The sequence below is a fragment of the Mobula hypostoma genome, chromosome 2 (genome assembly GCF_963921235.1).
Source record: "Mobula hypostoma chromosome 2, sMobHyp1.1, whole genome shotgun sequence".
Taxonomy (NCBI): domain Eukaryota; kingdom Metazoa; phylum Chordata; class Chondrichthyes; order Myliobatiformes; family Myliobatidae; genus Mobula; species Mobula hypostoma.
This window is the reverse complement of record NC_086098.1, coordinates 227,394,693-227,415,074: the sequence shown is the minus strand read 5'-3', so window position 1 is coordinate 227,415,074 and position 20,382 is coordinate 227,394,693. Positions and strand designations below refer to the sequence as shown.

Sequence of the window (20,382 nt, the reverse complement as noted above, 5' to 3'; positions counted from 1 at the left end):
AAAACCCAGACAGGGCGAACTGCACACACCACACAAGCTGCGTCTGTGAGAGGGAGAGAGAGGGAAAGAAATTACAACCACCGTACAAAAGAATCAGCTGATGCATAAAGAATCTAACCAAGGAAGAAAGCAGCTGTCTCCTCACATTGTACTGCTGCTCGCAGACAGTTTAATCAGGGCATGACTGCTCACCCAGTACAGATAGGATAACTCTCTGATGACAGAATTACACAGCCCTAACTGTTCCGGCCACAGAGCTAACACTCTCTAGCATTACTGGGCTCACGTAGCATATTTAAATCCTGACCCAGACTTCATGATGAAAGTCAAAAACAAAATTACAGCTGAATTGCAGACAGGACACATAAAATTGCAGTAAAGTAATACTTATATTAATTGTGGTAATTTGCAGAAGTTAGTTGGCATTTAGTTTCTGGAGGAAAATACAGATTAAACTTTGCAAACATTTTACAAACTGTTTAATCGTGTCTGTGGAGTTTCTTACCTTAGTAACCAGCATTTTTCAGTACACATTCCTTCTGCACTATAACTCATTGCTCTAATCCAGTTATGTGATTGGGTTCTACAGTAGATACAGGGTCTGGGACTGCATGGACTGAAGGCATGCAGTCTGGATATCAGGATCAGAACCTGATTTAATATCATCGGCATATGTTGTGAAATTTGTTATCTTCACGACAGAAGCCTCAGACTGGGAGTGGAGAGGATCAGACAGCCTAACACATTCCAGTAGAGGCCTCATATTGTAGTACAGAGGGTATAAAGCATGACAAGATGTCGCACATGAAGCTGGTCAACAAGACAAGAGCCCGTGGTATTACAAGAAAGATACTAATATGCATAGAAGATTGGCAGACTGGTAGGAAGCAAAGAGTCAGAATAAAGGGGGCCTATTCTGCTTGGCTGCTGGTGACAAGTGGTGTTTCACAGGGATCGGCATTGGGACCATTTCTTTTCACTTGATACATCAATGATTTGCATAACAGAATTGATGTCTTTGCAGCCAAGTTTGCAGATAATCCAAAGGTAGGTGGAGTGGCAGGTAGTGGTGAAGGAGCAGGGAGTCAGCAGAAGGCCTTGGACAGATTGCGAAAATGGGCAAGGAAATGGCAGATGGAATATAGCGAAGGGAAGTGTATGATCATGCACTTTGGTATTAGAAATAAAGACAGACTATTTTCTAAACAGGGATAAAATTAAAAAATCAGAAGTACAAAGGGACGGGAGTCCTTGTGCTGGCTTCCTTGCAGGTTGAATTGGTGGTAAGGAAAGCAAATGCAATGTTAGCATTCATTTTGAGAGGACAAGAATACAAGAGCAAGGATGTGATGCTGAGGCTTTATAAGGCATTGGTCAGACCACATTTAGCGTATTGTGAGCAGTTTTGGGATCCTTACCTAAAAAAAAAATCATGTGCTGGCATTGGAGAGGGTCTAGAGGTGGTTCAGGTAGTATTCTGGGAATGAAAGGGTTAACATCTGAGGAGTGTTTGATGGCTCTGAGCCTGTACTCACTGGAGATTAGAAGAGCGAGAAGAGATCTCATTGAAATCTACTGAATATTGAAAGGCCCAGACAGAGTGGATGTGGAGAGGATGCTTCATGTAGTGGCTAAATCTAGGACAAGAGTACAGAGCCTCAGAATAGAGGGATGACCATTTAGAACAGAGATGAGGAGGAATTTCTTTAGCCAGAGGATGGTGAAACTGCAATTCATCGTCACGGACAGCAGTGGAGGGCAAGTCATTGAGGACATTTATATCTGAGGTTCACAGATTCTTGGTTTGTCAGGAGGTCAAAGGTTAAAGGGAAAAGGCAGAAGAATGGGGTTGAGAGAGATAAAAATCAGTCACGATGGAATAGTATTACAGACTCGATGGGCTGAGTAGCCTAATTCTATTCCTATATCTCATGCTGCACCATTGTTTTGGGATTGGACTGGTTCAAGTCCCCATGGACTCACATGTCCCCATGCAGAGGTATGCAAAAGTTTGGGCACCCCGGTCAAAATTCCTGTTACTGTGAATAGTTAAGTGAGTAGAAGATGAACTGATCTCCAAAAGTCAAAGTTAAAGATGAAACATTCTTTTCAACATTTTAAGATTAGTGTATTATTTTTGTTTTGTACAATTTTAGAGTGGAAAAAAAGGAAAGGAGCACCATTGCAAACACGAGGAATTCTGCAGATGCTGGAAATTCAAGCAACACACATCAAAGTTGCTGGTGAACGCAGCAGGCCAGGCAGCATCTCTAGGAAGAGGTACAGTCGACGTTTCGGGCCGAGACCCTTTGTCAGGACTATGAAGGAAGAGCTCGTAAGAGATTTGAAAGTGGGAAATCTCTTGCTAGCTCTTCCTTCAGTTAGTCCTGACGAAGGGTCTCGGCCCGAAACGTCGACTGTACCTCTTCCTAGAGATGCTGCCTGGCCTGCTGCGTTCACCAGCAACTTTGATGTGTGTTGCTTGAAAGGAGCACCATGCAAAGTTTGGGCATCCCAAGAGATTTGAGCTTTCAGCTAACTCTTTACCAAGGTCTCAGACCTTAATTAGCTTGTCAGGGCGATGGCTTTTTCACAATCATCATTAGGAAAGGCCCGGTGATGTAAATTTCAAAGCTTTATAAATACCCTGACTCCTCAAACCTTGTCCCAACAATCAGCAGTCATGGGCTCCTCTAAGCAGCTGCCTAGCACTCTGAAAATTAAAATAAATGATGCCCACAAAGCAGGAGAAGGCTATAAGAAGATAGCAAAGCATTTTCAGGTAGCCGTTTCCTCAGTTTGTAATGTAATTAAGAAATGGCAGTTAACAGGAACAGTAAAGGTCAAGTTGAGGTCTGGAAGACGAAGAAAACTTTCCAAGAGAACTGCTCATAGGATTGCTAGAAAGGCAAATCAAAACCCCCATATGACTGCAAAAGACCTTCAGGAAGGTTTAGCAGACTCTGGAGTGGTGGTGCACTGTTCTACTGTGCAGCGACACCTGCACAAATATGACCTTCATGCAAGAGTCCTCAAAAGAAAACCTTTCCTGCGTCCTCACCACAAAATTCAGCATCAGAAGTTTGCAAAGGAACATCTCAACAAGCCTGATGGATTTTGGAAACAAGTCCGGTGGACTGATGAAGTTAAAATATAACTTTTTGGCCACAATGAGCAAAGGTATGTTTGGAGAAAAAAGGGTGCAGAATTTCATGAAAAGAACACTTCTCCAACTGTTAAGCACAGGGGTGGATTGATCATGCTTTGGGCTTGTGTTGCAGCCAGTGGCACGGGGAACATTTCACTGGTAGAAGGAAGAATGAATTCAATTAAATACCAGCTAATTCTGGAAGCAAACATCACACTGTCTGTAAAAAAGCTGAAGATGAAAATAGGATGGCTTCTACAACAGGATAATGATCCTAAACACACCTCAAAATCCACAATGGACTACCTCAAGAGGCGCAAGCTGAAGGTTTTGCCATGGCCACCACAGTCCCCTGACCTAAACATCATCGAGAATCTGTGGATAGACCTCAAAAGAGCAGTGCATGCAAGATGGCCCAAGAATCTCACAGAACTAGAAGTCTTTTGCAAGTAAGAATGGGCGAAAATCCCCCAAACAAGAATTGAAAGACTCTTAGCTGGCTACAGAAAGCACTTACAAGTTGTGATACTTGCCAAAGGGGATGCTACTAAGTACTGACCATGCAGGGTGCCCAAACTTTTGCTTTGGGCCCTTTTCCTTTTTTGTTATTTTGAAACTGTAAAAGATAGAAATAAAAAAGTAATCTTGCTTAAAATATTAAAGAAATGTGTCATCTTTAACCTTATGCCTTTTGGAAATCAGGCCATCTTTTACTCACTTAGCTTTTCACAGTAACAGAGATTTTGACCAGGGGTGCCCAAACTTTTGCATGTCACTGTGTGTACACAGGCAACATGGTAGCGTAGCGGTTAGTTGCTCGTGATCAGGGTTCAATTCCCGCCACTGTTAGGAGTTTGCCCCTTCTCCCCGTGAGCGTGCAGGTGTTCTCCAGGTGCTCCTCACTTCCTCCCACATTCCAAAAGGCATGCGGGTCGCTGATGCAAACAATGCATTTACCCTATGCTTCAATGTACATGTGACAAATAAAGCTAATCTTTCTCATTGAAGTATTTGCATTTATATAGCACGGTTAGTAAAGTGAAGAATCCCCAAGTCCACTAGACTTTATTAGTAAAGTCTGACACCAGCCCACTTCAGAAAATAACAGGGCAGGTGACTAGAAGGGCAGAGGCAGTCTTTCTCTGTAAGAGAGAGAGTTTTGCAGAGTTTAAAAACTAGCAATGATAGAAACCAGAATAGAGAAAGGCCCAGAAGTGGAAGCACAGAGATCTGATAGCAGACGGCTGGAGGAGGTTACAGACATAGGGAGGGATAATACCACATCTGTAACTTTCTCAACTATTACTTGTACAGAGGGATTTAAAAATCAGGCAACTAAATCCATGCTTGGGGGGGGGAGCGAGCAGAGTGGGCGCTTCTGTTCCAACATGAGCTTACTCATTATCACCAGTCACAGCGCTGTATTGACCAGACCTAATGCAACAACAGTACATCTTCCTCAGGGTTCAAGGGCATTCTTTGGTACTGTGTTGCTGATGTTTTCAACCCTATGGTTCAAATGAGCACAGCACTGAACTTTCACACCCCATTCTTAGTATTGCAGTAAATCTGGTGATCAGAAATGGGTGTGGCCATTTTAACCAATCTAATTATAGTTATCTACAACCAAAATAGCTACTTCTGAGATCTAATATCTACAATTAATAAGTATACACAATCAAAAATGATCCAATTGCTATTTCACTAGCAAAGTTATCAAAACCTTAGCTCCGTGTTACTAGTGTGAACATGGCTATTGAAATTTAAAAATCAAAAATATTTGCAAGTGTATATACTCAGTGGTCACTTTATTAGATACACTCGTGCATCTTGTTATACAAGTATCTATTCAGCCAATCAGTGCATGAACGCATGCAGACATGGTCAGGAGGTTCAGTTGTTGTTCACTCTGAACATTTTGAATGGGGAAGAAATGTGATCTAAGTGACTTGGACCATGGAATGATGGGGAGGCTTGAGCATCTCGGAAACTGCTAATCTCCTGGGATTTTCACGCACAAGAGTCTCTGAAGTTGACAGATAGTGCGAAAAACAAACAGAGACATCCAGTATGCAGCATTTCTGTAGGTGAAAACAGCTTAAAGAGAGGTCAGAGGAGAATGGTCAAGTTGACAGGAAAGGCAACAGTAACTCAAACAACCACATGTTACAAAAGTGGTGTGCAGAAAAGCATCCCTGAATGCAGAACATGAACCTTAAAGTGGATGGGCTACAGCAGCAGAAGATCATGAACGTACATCCAGTGGTCATTTTATTAAGTGTAGGAGGTACCTAATAAAGTGGCCATTGAGTGTATAATGAATTTGTATTAGAAACTAAAAGAACTGCAGATAGAACATAGAAAACTCACAACACAATACAGGCCCTTTGGCCCACAAAGTTGTGCCGAACATGTCCCTACCTTAGAAATTACTAGGCTTACCTATAGCTCTCTATTTTTCTAAGCTCCATGTACCTATCTAAAAGTCTCTTAAAAGACCCTATCGCATCCGCCTCCACCACCATGGTCAGCAGCCCATTCCACACACTCACCACTGAGTAAAAAACTTACCCCTGACATCTCCTCTGTACCTACTCCCCAACACCTTAAACCTGTGTCCTCTTGTGGCAACCATTTCAGCCCTGGGGAAAAGCCTCTGACTATCCACATGATCAATGCCTCTCATCATCTTATACACCTCTAACAGGTCACCTCTCATCCTCCACCGCTCCAAGGAGAAAAGGCTGAGTTCACTCAACCTACTCTCATAAGGCATGCTCCCCAATCCAGGCAACATCCTTGTAAATCTCCTCTGCACCCTTTCTATGGCTTCCACATCCTTCCTGTAGTGAGGCGACCAGAACTGAGCACAGTACTCCAAGTGGGGACTGGCCAGGGTCCTATATAACTGCAACATTACCTCTTGGCTTCTAAATTCAACTCCACGATTGATGAAGGCCAATACACCGTACGCCTTCTTAACCACAGAGTCAACCTGCCCAGCTGCTTTGAGTGTCCTATGGACTCGGACCCCAAGATCCTTCTGATCCTCCACACTGCCATGTTGGAAATCTGCACTTCATCTTTAGTCTAGGCACACTACAGCCCTCAAGACCCAATATGGAATTTAACTATTTCAGCCTTTAACCATAACCAGCCTTTCCAGTTTGTGGCAGAACTGGCCAACTTTGATGACCTGTAACAGTCTGACTTGCCGAGTATTTCCAGCTACTGCTGTGCTCTATGTCTCATAAAGGGGAATCATCCCACAGGATCCACCAGGGACGTTCTACACGGACCACACTGCCTGGCCGATCTCTGAAAACATTATTGCAAGGGACTGTTCGTGAGAAATGATCCAATTGAATGGACTGTTCCAAGGCAATGAGGCCAGGCCCATCACTCACAGCAGTGGAACAGATAAAAATCTTTATCAGGTAGGGACATTTGGTGTTCGTGTACTCAAGCTCGATGCAGCCTCACACATTTTCCTTGCCTTTTCTGGAATTTTGTAGATTGTCTCTCTGTGGACACAAGCCAATTTCCAACATTTGTTCAGCATGGAAATTAGTTCGGGTAACAGCATTGTACAAGCGCAACCTACATGTAGCCGTTAGTGTCAAAATATTTGTTGCGACATGTCTGGTTTGGTAGTGTAGTGGGTAGTGCTTGTCGCTCTCACTTTCAGCTTCCACCATTAACTAGCAATCTTGCAATAAGGAGAGCTGAATGTGCAAGTCTCTCCCTGCCCGGGGTACACAACCTCTCCAGTGGCAGGCCTCATTAGTGCCTCCTCACCGGCGACACATGGAAACTGATCTCCTTTCGGACTCAGAGGACAAGGAGGAGGTTTGGCCCCTGCACAGGTAGCACACAGGCACATTGGTGTGTGGACACGCCCTAGCGCTCATGAACCAGATCCCCAGCTATGGGTAAGTAGTCCCACTATCTCGTGGGTAGCCTCAGGAGAGAGGAAGACTACGGAAGAAAATCCAGACAGCAAATCCAGAGTGGAGCCTCTAAGGAGGCTGGATGTTATTAAGCATCCTTCAGGCAGCTCCTGCAGCCAAGCTGGTGCCATAAGTATTGCTTCACACCTTTTGGACTACACCAGTGAAGCTGAGAGGGGGTCTTGACAACTGGGTATCTCAGGATCTCCATACCTTTCACCCCGGCTTGATGATCATCATCACATCGCCCATTGTCCTTCGAGACAGATGGATGCCAACCACTACATGTAGCCCCTGCCCCATTGGTATCAACCCCAAGATCAGCTTGCAGCTGATAATCCTATTCCTTCCACCATCCCACATGACCAGCTGAAGTCCCGCCTCATCTATGCACTCTGTCCAGTCCATTCATTTAGATATACAATGTTGGATAGGCCCTTTTGCAACAACGAGCCATACCGCCACCTATTTAACACTAGCCTAATTCCAGGACAACTTACAATGACGAATTATCTGGCGAGCCTTTGTCCTGGTTCACAGGAGAAGGTGCAAACTCCTGACAGGTGGCACTGGATTGGAAATCCAGAATGCCGTGACCTGCAATAGCATTGCACTAACCGCTTTGCCCGAGCACAGCTCATCTCCTCCACCACGGTGCCCAAGCACAACCCATCTCCTCAAACCACACTCCCAACATCTTCTAGAAACTGGAGCCAGCGGTAAACAGGACAAAGAGATCAGTTGGACCCAGGCACCAAAGGATGTGTCCTTGCTTTTCCTACAACTGTTCTATCCCCAGCATCCGGGCCCCCCCCCCACACACATCCACCCACTGAGGGGGCAGTTCAAATCGGTCACAGATACTCATCGACTTGCAAATTGATAACAGAAGACAGCAATATTGTCCATGAGATTGGGCCCAATGAGCGTGTTGATTACTCATTTTTAAATATACTAATTAGAAGTCCAATTAGCCAGCATCTGGATTTCTACTCTGCCACATGTGACTGTGCTGAATGGTATGGATGACATTGAGGACGCAACAGGATTCACCTCAGAAAACAAAGTTAGAAGCTTCCTCCAACAACCAAACTGGTTTATTAAAAAGCAATACAAATCTGTTTAGTGACAAAGAGCACAGCTCATGATGTACATGCCGTCAGACACAGCAAATCAATTTAGTCCTTCTTTCAACATCAACCCCACCACCTTCCCCTCCCCTCTCTGCAACTAAAGAGCTGTGTGGTTCAGACAGGTCAAGCCCTTTTAAAAGAGTCTTCTTAACAGTACAGATTCCCCCAAGACTCATCAACATTTAAAAAGTGAAAGCCTTGGCCCTTAATTAGTGCAGGCAACTGAATTAAAAGGTGCAAGTAACATCAGCCAAACCACCAACATAAAATGATTTACAGCAAATGAGGATACAAGCACAAGCAGGGAGCCAGCGACACAGACAAGCAAGGAGAGGAATTGTATAATAGGAATGGAAAATGATTGGGGGTGGGGGGGAGCAAATACAAAGAACCTTGGATTAAAAAAAAGACAGAAGTGAGATCAGAAGCAGACAGACAGCAAGATAAACAGAGAGTCTCATGGGGAATACTGATTTCAACGACCTGGACAGGACCTCTGTATAGAGACTGAACGGGCACAGGAACAGTGCCTTTCAGACCACAGATGTGCCAGTCTATTACAACCTGTGTATTCACTGAGATGTACTCTAAACCATCACTTCGATTATTAAAACTACTGAATGCAAGCAAAAATCTCAGCACTAGTACTTCATACTGAAAGTAACATCCACGTTTGTCTCAATTAAAATAATTCATTCAAACTAGAAAAATCCAAAATTCATTAAGGATCCTCTACAACTGAAAGAGTTAAGATAGCCTTTACATAGAAAATCTGTAAGGAGCAGAATTAGGCCATTCAGCCTAATCAATATACAATCTATAGCATATATAAACAAACTAGTTTCTATGCAGATCTCTCACAGCTGATAATCCAAAGGGAGACCTCAATCAAATCTCTTGGTATCTCATGGTCAGCATCAGAGATGCACGAATCGCTCTCCTCATCTCTCAAATGGCATGATCCCAATTGGTGCTTTCTCCAAAGAATGATTCTCATCGCAAAGGGAAAGAAAGGAGGTGGAGGGCACTTCACATTTCTTACTTTACCCTTCCACAAGCGAGTGAGAACAGAGTGGAGTCAAAAATGTTCACTCCTTCCCTACTGAAAAGCAGCAACTCTTAGAGGCCATGGTCCCTCCCTTACTCCAGCAACCATGCTCAATACTGAACGTGGTCAGGGAATGCCTGAAGACAATTCGATTCGGGAGGGCAACCCTCTTAACTTCCAACCCGTCCAAATAGCATATCCACCAGGGCTCACTGGCATGTTCCTCCTTTCCTTTCTGCAACAAGTATTAAATTACAGCATTTTACAATGTGTACTGTGAAGCTGAAAAGCTAATATAAAAAATATTTTACACATTTACAGTCAATACATTGTAATGTCATTAACATGAAGCCACAGAATTATACAACACAAATTCAGGCCTATTGGCCCCATCAAATGCCACTTACACTAATCCAATTTCATTTTCTCCATCAACTACCCCATTACCACTCACCTGCTCATTACAGGGGATTTACAGTAGCCAATTACCCACTCATCTTAAAGAGATATAGGCAGAAATAGGAGCGACCAAATGAAACTAGTGCTGTCACAGGGAGATTGTGCAAACTCTACATAGATAGCATGGGAAGAGAGAATTGAACCTGGCATTTTTCAGCCAAGCTGTTGTGCACTGAGCAGATTTATTTAGGAGAACAGCACACTGGTTGTCCTTTTGCAATGAACAGAGCAGGGTAGGCATTTGAGGGAATTTTCTTGTTGCCCATGTCCATCTCCCCCAACAATCCTACCCCAAATCAATACTTGTGAGAGTGCATTCCCGAGCACATGGTCCTTGAACCTGGAGTGTGCTGGCTGGTAACACTTGGTTTTAGGTGGTTCTCTCATCGGGAAACAGGCGGGTCTCTGGACCACTTGCATCAAGCTGGTGGTCTTCCAATAATAGATAATATGCATCTTACTTTGTGCCCCATCGAGCTCAAGGGTAAGCATTAATGGCAAACCGGGAAACATACAACGCTCCCTCTCCAAGTTGGTACAGAAGGCCAAGGGCAACAGACCCTTCCTCTGAGATTAAATATTGCCCCAAAATTGTACCCTAACTGAGATCAACCATCTCAAGGTAGACCAGGTGACATTACAGAGTGTTCCAACCATTACATGGGGGCACAATTAACAATAACTAACTTTTCTCATCCTGTGTATTTGCAAGTTTGTGCTTGATATTCAAGGCTGGGAACTTTGTGATCAATCCAATTGATTAAAATGGCATTGGTGAAACTGGAGTTCACTCCACACCTCTACCAGGCTCTGCCCTTCATGAAATTACGCATGTTCTTTCAAGTAACTTCAAATATCCCAGAGTGAGAAGTGCTGTTAAACAACCCAACAATCTTATAAAATGAAGGGAGAAGCACACTTAGCATAGGGTTTTCAGCCTGATCAAGCTCACAGCTGGATGTTTCCTATCCGTAGTCGTGTCACCCTGCTCCATTCTCAGTCAGTGTCTGCTATGACCTGTATGAAGATGTTAATACCGCTATTTGTCCCAAACCTTCAGTAGACTTTAGTCCAACATTTATATGGCAAGCTTTACCGATGTACTATTGAATAGTGCTTGACACCAAGCCATGTCAGAGTGCATCAGGACTAATGACCAAAAGTTTGATTAAAGAGGCAGGGACTACACAACATCAACAAAGGAGGCGAGATAGCGGGATCGCCAAAGCATAGGGCTTGGGCAGCTGAATGCACAGCATCCAATGACAATGCAATAAACAAGTTGTAGATGCCAAATAGGCCAGAATTAGATGAGTTCAGAGATTGGGGAGGCTGTATCTTGCAGACACAGGCTGGAATAATGACCTAGAAATTCATCTAACAATTTTTACAGCATTAAAATTGTGTCAGGAATCGCTTTAAACAATTTCAAAAAAAACTAAGATATGAAAATCACTACCACCAGTTTCCAAGAGAAAACCCAAGCGCTCTCTTGTAAAGAGTCATTCAATACCAGGAAGGGCAGGTGTCAGAGGTTGAATTTCTCACATTAGTAACACCTTTCCTTACAGTTCTGATGGTACAAATTAACCATTGTAACAAATGCATCACAAATGCATCTCTTCCAGGACCTGGGGAGTGTTGCCAAAAGTTAAGTGCTTTCTACAATCAGGAAAGAAAGGGAGCAGATTGTTCTGGAAGAGGAAGAGGGCAAAGGACCCCTGGAAAGGCTGAAGAAAGGCACATGAGAGGCTTCCACCTTGTGAAAAATGGCACCAACAGCAAGGGTATCTCCATGAACTTTGGGGAGCCTGAGCCTGCATTCCAGCCCAATGCCCATTACAGATGGGACTCCAAAAGCTGCACTTAGAGGTTCCCTGCTTTGCCAGATGACTCTCCCTTTGCTTCTACATTATAACAGTGACCAGTAAATCACCACAGTGGCATCTTCCAACACAGGGGTACAACACATAATCAACCTGATAAGACAACTGTCTACCTGCACTGGACAGCAGAGTCCTGTGTCAATTCCTGCACACAATAATTCAGTACTAAATCTGTACTTACCATCAAGCTGCTGCTGTAGATTGAGAGTAATTTATAACTAGCGCAAAGGATCAAGACAGCACAGATAGATCTACTCCACATATAGCCGTGCAATATCCAACTTGTTAGTCCCCATGCCAACAGATGCTATACACTTTAGCTTGAGACCGCAGCTATACAAGCATCGACTCATTGGCTGTGGACTTGAACAACAGGACATTTAAGGTAAGAAGGCACTCCCATTTTCACATTAACAAGCTTGTAGCTTCAAGCTAGAAGAAGTGTCTAGAAGAAATGCAACTGAAACTGAAACTTCAAAGGAGCGTGGCAAGTTCAGTTGTCAGAGTTTCCAAACACCGGCCTTGACCATTTCAATCAGCATTAAATATCAGTTCTTTCTTTCTTTGTCCCTCACCCATCTCTTTATTTCCAGCAGAGGTTGTTGATTAGTCAGAGTGTCAAAGGATACAGGGAGAAGGCAGGAGAATGGGGTTGAGAGGCATAATAAATTAGTCATGATAAAATAGCAGAGCCGACTTGATGGGCTGAGTGGCCTAATTCTGCTCATCTTGTAGTCTTCCACACAATCTTATGAAAGTTTCTGATACAGAAAACACTTTCAGCCGTGTTAGTATCCAGAGCCCAAATTTAAGATTATAAAGTGAGAGGAAGAGGACAATTTTATTTCATCTATCATAACAAGTGGTCTACAATTCACTGCTTTGAAAGAGGATGTCAGAAAACTCTGATAAAGAAATATAAGTAGGTATAACACACACAAATTACTGGAGGGGCTCAAGCAGCATCTATGAAGTATATTCTAACAGTCAACGTTCTGGGCCGAGACTCTTCATCAGAACCGAAGCACGGACTGTTTATTCCTGTCCAGAGATACTGCCTGACCTGCCAAGATTCTCCAGCATTGTGTGTGAGTTGCTCTGGATTTCCAGCATCTGCAGAATCCTTCATTTTTATGATAAGTAGTTGAAAGGGAACTAAAGAATGGGGAAAGAGGATAGAATTGGGAATGAGATATTTCCTTCAAACAACTGAGGCATAGGGAGGGCAAGGGAATCTTCATTTCTGTTATAATACCAGGTGCTACCTGAAACACATCAAAACAGCACTGACACTTGACCTGACCAAGTGGCAGACAACTCCAACATAAAACACACCCTTAACTTTATACCAGGAAAACTAAATTAGTCCTGGGAACCAGTGATACATCTTGGGAATAAAAGTCAACCAAGGTCTTAGAAAGGAAACAGCTGGAATTTACAGCATTCCCATTTCCCCTGGCTAATGATGCAGATACAAGTTTGTGAAACAAAAAGGGACAAACAGTTTTAAGGCAATTCATACAAAATGCTGGAGGAACACAACAGGTCAGGCAGCATCTGTGGAAATGAACAGACAGTCAATGCTTCAGGCAGAGACCTTTTATTAGGGCAGGAAAGGAAGTGGGAAGATGCTGGAATAAAAAAGGTCTGGTGAGGGGAAGGACAAGCTAGAAGGTGAGAGAGGAAGCTAGGTGGGTGGTGGGGGGGGAATGAAGTTGAGAAGTTGGGAGGTGAGAGATGGAAAATGCAAAGGGCTGGAGAAGAAGGAATCTGATAGGAGAGGAGAGTGGACCATGGGAGAAATAGAAGGAGGAAGGGCACCGGGGGAGGTGATAGGCAGGTGAGAAGAGGCAAGAGGCCAGAGTGGGGAACGGAAGAGAGAAAGGGGAGGGGAAAAGCTACTGGGAGGAGAAGTCAATGTGCGTGCAGTCAGGTTGGAGGCTCCCTTTATAGAATGAGGTGTTGGTCCGCCAACCTGAGATTGACCTCGTTGTGGCAGAAGAGAAGGTCGTGGACTGACATGTTGTAACAGGGATGGGGATAAGAATTAAAATGGTTGGTTACTGGGACCTTCTGCTTTTTGCAGATGGAGCACAAGTGCTTAAAGCAGTCTCCCATCTTATGTTGGGTCTCACTAACAAAGAGGCTGCAGCATCAGGAGCACCAGATACAGTAGACAACCCCCACAGATTCACACGTGAAGTGCTGCCTCACCTGGAGGGACTGTTTGGGGACCTGAATGGAGGTAGGGGAGGAGGTAGATGGCCAGGGTAGCAGGGGATAAGTGGCAGGAGGAAGATTAGTGGGGAGGGGCAAATGAACAGGGGAATCATGGAGGGTGCAATTTCTGTGGAAAATGTGGGGGCGGGGGTAAAGATGTGCTTGCTGGTAGGATCCAGTTGAAGATGGCAGGGGTTGTGGAGGATGATGTGTTGGATGTGGAGGCTCATAGGGTGGTAAATGAAGACAAGAGGAACTATCCCTGTTAAGGCAACGGGAAGATGGGGTAAGTGCGAATGTCCGGAAAAATGGTGGGTGAGGGCAACGTCAATAGTTTTAAGGCCCTCCCTTTCCCATTTATGCTGGAGGTGGTTGTATTAAAACCCATGGTCAATTACTGACTGGATGACATCTCACTGGTACTGCACACTGGGACAAGGAGGAGTCAATGAAGAAGGAAGAAATGGGAAAGGAGTGGAATCAGCAAATGCTCCCATTTCCAAATATGGCCTTGACCCAATGAGCTCCATCCCAGGAATCAGATAATATTTTGCACTCTGCCAACCTCAGATTCTGGTCGGGATTTGCTAGTCTCCAGTTGCCTGGCAAGGATGGCATTACCTAGAGACTAATACCAACATCCACGCTACAGAATTCTGCACTAGAACAAGACACAGGCATAACATTACTACTTGGGACAAAACACGTACGAGCTGTTTGATGTGCCGTCACGTCCAGTTATTGAGTCAAGACCTGATTGGAACAGGCTTATGGGGGGGGGGGCAGGGGGGAAGGTGTACTAGTAGACCAGGGCAGTGAGATAGAAGAGTGGGTGTTTGACAACATAAGTAGATCTCAAGCGTCTCGATGATCCATGAGAATTGAGGACATAGGAGGGGCAGCACAGAGGCTAGGACAGAGTCACACCGAGTTGAAATGGTGCACGATTTCAGGGTCTGATTTACTTTTGCAACTGTGAATTAGGTTACATTTAAAATAAAACAGCTCTTCTCATAGGTGTGAACCTCAGTCAGTCTTTCTAAAAGCAACTGCCTGCTGCTTGGAAATAATGTTTGAAATGGAACAAAATACTGTCAGAGAGAACAGAATAACTACGATTAAAAACATTCTAAGAGGCTCCCTCGCACCAAGAGAATGCAGTGGTGGCTCACAACACAGTGGTTGATTACAGGTGGGGTTCATTGTCACTCCCCTCCCCAGAAACATGAAGCACCTGGAGATTTTATGAAGTGTGTACAAACTAAACAGCTATACAGATTACTGACCAGAATCTAACCAACACTTCAGCCTTCAGGCGCGGTTGCAACGTTGATTAGAATTTCAGCATCTGAAGTGTATTTGACTGCAGAAAGTCAGTAATGTAGAAGGAAATGCATTGTACTGGTATTTAAATAACAACAAGCTGAACAACAGATCCTTCAAATCTGACAAAACAATCAAAACCTGCCAGACAAACACCACACAGTGCAGTACTGTACCCCAATTTTAATCCTACTGTCTAGACTCAGCAACCTGGGCTGGCTATGCAGCATTCAACAAATTAATTCATTACTGTTCTGTAAATTTCTATAATTACTTTTATGATACATTTCTTGCAATTCTGTAACCTGTAAAGAAGCATCCAACAGCAAATGCCAAGTAGGAGCACAAAAACAGCACAAGGCTGATATTCAAGCAGTTCTTAATGATTGACAAAAAGAATTAAGAGTCAACATTGAAAAATATTACAACAAAATGGCAATGAGTGGAGGGAGAAATGCAAAAGATGTCTCAATCTTCAGCCCTCATACAAACATCTGAAGTCTGACAGTGGGAAATCTTGGCAGGTGGCAAAAGATGATGCATTTGAATCAGGATCTGTGGTTTGACAGTAAATGTTAAGTAATGCTGAGCACACAGCGACATTGCTTTAAAAAAATTATTTATGTAAACTCTTGCCAGACTCAATTGTAAGCTGCTCCCCTGAAACCCAACAAACCTGTGCTGTCAGTAATTAGCCAAGCAGCAAATAAATGAGACAATTCCTCCATCAGAGAAGAGACGAAGTCACAAAGCAACATCTGATCTACACGGGCTGGAGGTGTCTATGACTGGGAGGTAAATATCTGCACCCATTTTGGCAAGATTGTGTGATCACCTTCCAAGAAACAGAACTCTTAATATCCAACAAGGGTAGGAAGAGAACACACAGCCTCAGTCAACTGCTGTTCCATTCCAAATGACTGGAACAGTGAACATTTCAAAAGTTAGACAGAAAGCTTTTATTTTAAATATGTTCTTAATAAGCAATTATCCCCAAAATTAAAATAAGCATACTTGAAACAGTCAACTTCTTTCAACTCACAGAATTTTTCCAATAATCTTAAAATTGTTTCATTGTTCTGGAATATAACCCCCTGAACATCATGTCTGGTCACAGTACAATGTTACTCAAAGTTCGGATTATTTTTACTCAAATCAATAATGAATTGTATTTTATAGAAAGCCAGTGAGTATTCAGACATCCTACAGGAGAACTGTTAGAATGACTCATTCCTTTTAACAAATCATAAATACATTCTATTAAGTGTAGAAAAGGATAAGCACCCCCCAATTCCTTTACGGTTTTGTAATGAATTGTGAGAAATGCCATAAAAATGTGACACAAAGAATGCTTAGTGCGTTTGAATACATTGCATGACAAGGTCATCTGAAGATACGCTGGATTTGACTAGACCAACCCGTCTTAGCCAGGTACAGAACGAGACCAAACATTCTGATCCAAAGGGAAGCGAAGGGGAATGAAACAAAAAAAGGCTGAGGGTGGAGGCAAGCCTTAAACGAAATCAAGCACACTTGCCCAGGATTTGACTGCTTCAACAAATACTGAAAGTGCCCCAAAACTGCCTTAATAAAAAAAAACGTGTCGGGAGGTCGGAGGAAAAGAGGGCGAGCAGACGCCTCCGTTACAGTCCGGGAGTTGTGGCCTCGAACTTGGCCAAAGAGCGAGTAAGGGAGAAAATAAAATCCAGAAACACGGGGGAGGGTTGGCTTCAAGCTCATCCAGACCACCAAAAAGTGAAAGAGCGGCACAAAATGAAGGCAGATCGGCATAGATAGAATTTAAAACACGAGGGGGGAGGAAATTTCTGTGAAAAAAAAATCCACAAACTCTGACAGGAGCGAAAACTCCAGGCAGCCGAGGCTAAAGCGCCGTCTTCACTAACAATACTGCCAGACAGGCAACCAGACAGACAGACCCCCAAATGCACCCCCCACACTCTCACCGCTCCCCCTTTATTAAAAGGAGTCTCTTTATATTAGTTGCAAGTGTCAACATTCAGGATCTTCCCCCCTCCCCCCAAACAATGCCGCATTTAATTAAAACTGCATATAAATAAGATGTTTCGATTACTTACTAATTTCCATACTCTGGAACAAAGAGCGTTTACAGTTGCATGTGCAGGAAACATTGGGCTGATTCGTGGCGGCTGTGCTGTTCAGACCCATCAAGTTGTACATTTAATATGTGAGGGGGGAAGAGGGGGGGAAATAAATAAAATTAAATAAAGGCAGCCAGGCGGCCCCTGGAGAGGGGGGTGGGGGGGGAAAGAAAGAGCGAGGGAGAGAAAGAGAGGAGCCTTGGCTGGGCTGAGTGCTTCAGGCTGGCCCCTGGAACAGGGAGGGCAGCTGGGTCCGCCTCAGTTGTGAGAGAGCATAGTCAGGGAATGCGAGCCCAGTCCGGTCCGGTCCCCGTTACTCAGTCTCTGCTCTGCTCAGCCCGGCTCCGGAAACACCAAGTGCTACTTTGTGTCTGGCTGCCTCTCACTCACGTACAAGTAGCGCCGCAACCAGACCTCAGCCGCTGCCACTCAACCGACCTCAGCCCCGCCTCCGCCCGCCCGACGGACCGCACGCCCGACCAATTACCTCCCAGCATTCCCGCGCGCGGCCGCCAATCAGGGACGGAGAAAGTCGACGGGGGGCGGGAGCTTAGGAAGTTCGAGTTCGCCTGCATGACGTCACCAGCGAGACAGGGCGCGACCGACCAACTTCTTGGTTAGGCCGCCCCGGTGATTGGCGTGGGCACCACCCAATAAGAAGTTCGCAGGGTGCGAGAGTAGCGCGCTGCTATTGGAAGCGCCAGGGAGAGCTGGCTAATCGTGGGAGAGTGAAGAGGCGTGACGGCGGAGTTTTTGAAGCTTTTTACACCAGAGATGGGGAGAAACCAGGGGCCGAAGTTGACGTTGGAGAGTTTATTGATGTAAAAGAGAGCCAATAGGAACTAGGCTGGCACGGCCATCCGTAGTTTAATTGGACAATGGGAAGGAAGGGCGGAGATCATTTGGAGCACACACGTGGGCCAGCACCACTTGTTTCATACGAGTACAGGGAACTAAAGAAGCAGGGCAGTGTTTGTTAGCATTCCTCTTTTATGCTCAAAATGCAGGGTACGATTATCAATAGGAATTTTCGGTTCACCAGTCAGCAAGGCGATTTATTAACTTCAAATAAATTAATCCAGCGCCCTAAATAATGAAAAGAGATCATGTAAAACCGAATGATTAAAATCTTGATGAAGCCTGAGTGCTGATGTTAACATAAATAAGCAATTTCACAAAGTTGCATTCTTCATACCTTGGAAAATTAACTAGAAATGAGATAAGGCACTTTCGTAAGCGGGCTAACGTTTGCAAAAATACTAAACCGAGTCAAAGTCGCTTTGGTATTTCGAGAATACATTTGGAGAGTTGTGCAGGAGAGGAACAGGATGCAGCAACCCAGATCACGTTTACATTTTCTCTCGCACTTCGTATACACACACCTCGGAATGAATGAAAACAAAATAAAGGCTGCGGTTGGGGGAGGGATCGTCTGTGTATTCAGACAGACTTTACAAGGCAATCTGCTCTTGTAAAGCGTAACCTTACGTTGACCCGAAAATGATACAAACCGAATCGACACTGTTTTCTCTACATCCGTCTGAACTCCTCCATTTCCTTCAGACTAATATCGTAAATGCAATACTAAGAATAGAGTTGCCAAATAAAAGTATAGGAAGTATGAAGATTAATGGAAGCTGTAAAACAATCATGAAATCTTAGGTGAAAATAACAAAGCGTGATATGAAGTTACCCCGCTGACACCCAGGATCCTTATCTGCAGTCTGCGTACAAATCTCGTCGTATAAAAGTGATATTCTATGACCTTAGATCATGTTACAACTATCGGAGAAAGTGTGGTGTGACTGATCTAGATACTGCTGCTGATAAAATGCATTTAAAATCTTTCCCTCTGTACAGTATCTATTTGATATTTCCCGCAGGAGGCGAGATAGTGAAGGTTGGTGGGAGTGCAGGGTTAGTCTGTTCTTTGTGCCTGGCTGGTCACGGTTGCCCAATAGATGGGCTCTTCGCCAGCCAGCTGAAGGAAGCCTGTGGTTTTTCTCAGCAATTGTTGTCTGCGTTTGCACTTGGACTTAATGCCTGGTGTGTGTGTGTCGGCGACTGGGAGTGGATTAGAAAACAAAACAAAAAAGGCAGACAGACACGAATCCTCCCTTTCCAATGCAAACAGAACGACTTCCCGCAAATGAATTGAAGCGGCCGGTCGGTTCACTCAGTTTCTCCTCGGCACTGCTCTGTTCCAGTCCGATACCTAACAGCAACATTAGATGACCCTGTTGCATGAAAGGATATTAGACAGCTGCCCGTGTATCTTGCTCCGCTTCCTTTAACAACAGCCAATATTCCCTACAAGCTCCAGCGCCGTGGCTCCTTACACGAATGAAAGGACATAAGTGACCTTTATGTTTACTGGAGTGCCGGGTCCACGAGGACAAGCCGAGTTCATTGTTACAAAAGGGAAGTACTGCGAATGCGCGAGGGCTGGAAACATTCTCCAGACCAGAGGGAAAAAAAAGAGTTAACAGTTCAGGTCACCGAACCTGTCTGATCGGCCCAGCATTTCCAGCTTTTTTTTTTGTTTTCATTTCCTCTAAACTGAGTTTAGCATTGTCTCTTCTATTCGTTCAACTTTTTCTTAACTGATTCACCACATTCAGCTGGCTTTATGTTCGCTGAAAGGACAGAAATTGGAATTTTCGGTTTCCCTATCCACAAGTGCTGCTTGGTCTGCTGAGATTTTTTTTTAAATTTCTGAATTCAAAGTTACGTTAAAGAAAGTTTCCCCCTCCCATTTCTCCATCTCCCTTTCCCCCATCTCATTTAGTCCATAAGAAGATAGTCCATAGGAGCAGAATTAGGCTCCTCAGCCCATTGAGTCCTCTTCAGCATCATGACTGATTTATTATCCCTCTCAACCCTATTCTTCTGCCTTCTCCCCATAACCTTTGACGCCCTTACTAATCAAGGACACTTTAAATCTGCCCAATGATCTGGCCCCCACAGCAGTCTGTGGCAATGAATTCCACAGATTCACTACTCTCTGGGTAAAGAGATTCTTCCGCATTTCTGTTCTAAAGGGACATCTGTTGTGTTTGATAATGAGGGATAGAGCAGAGCAGACCAGGACCTCA

The 20,382-nt window shown here is 44.2% G+C and overlaps 1 protein-coding gene across 3 annotated transcripts in view; it reads right to left on the bottom strand.

Moving 5' to 3' along the window:
* Positions 1–17,717, bottom strand: part of LOC134342904 (protein TMEPAI-like) — a 94,135-nt gene extending 76,418 nt beyond the window's left edge. For all 3 annotated transcript variants that reach the window (XM_063041584.1, XM_063041585.1, XM_063041586.1), the window contains exon 1: positions 17,264–17,717. In XM_063041584.1, coding sequence (XP_062897654.1) covers positions 17,264–17,366 — 103 coding nt within the window. In that variant the 5' untranslated portion in view covers positions 17,367–17,717. The remainder of the gene's footprint in view (positions 1–17,263) is intronic.
* Positions 17,718–20,382: the final 2,665 nt, after the last annotated feature.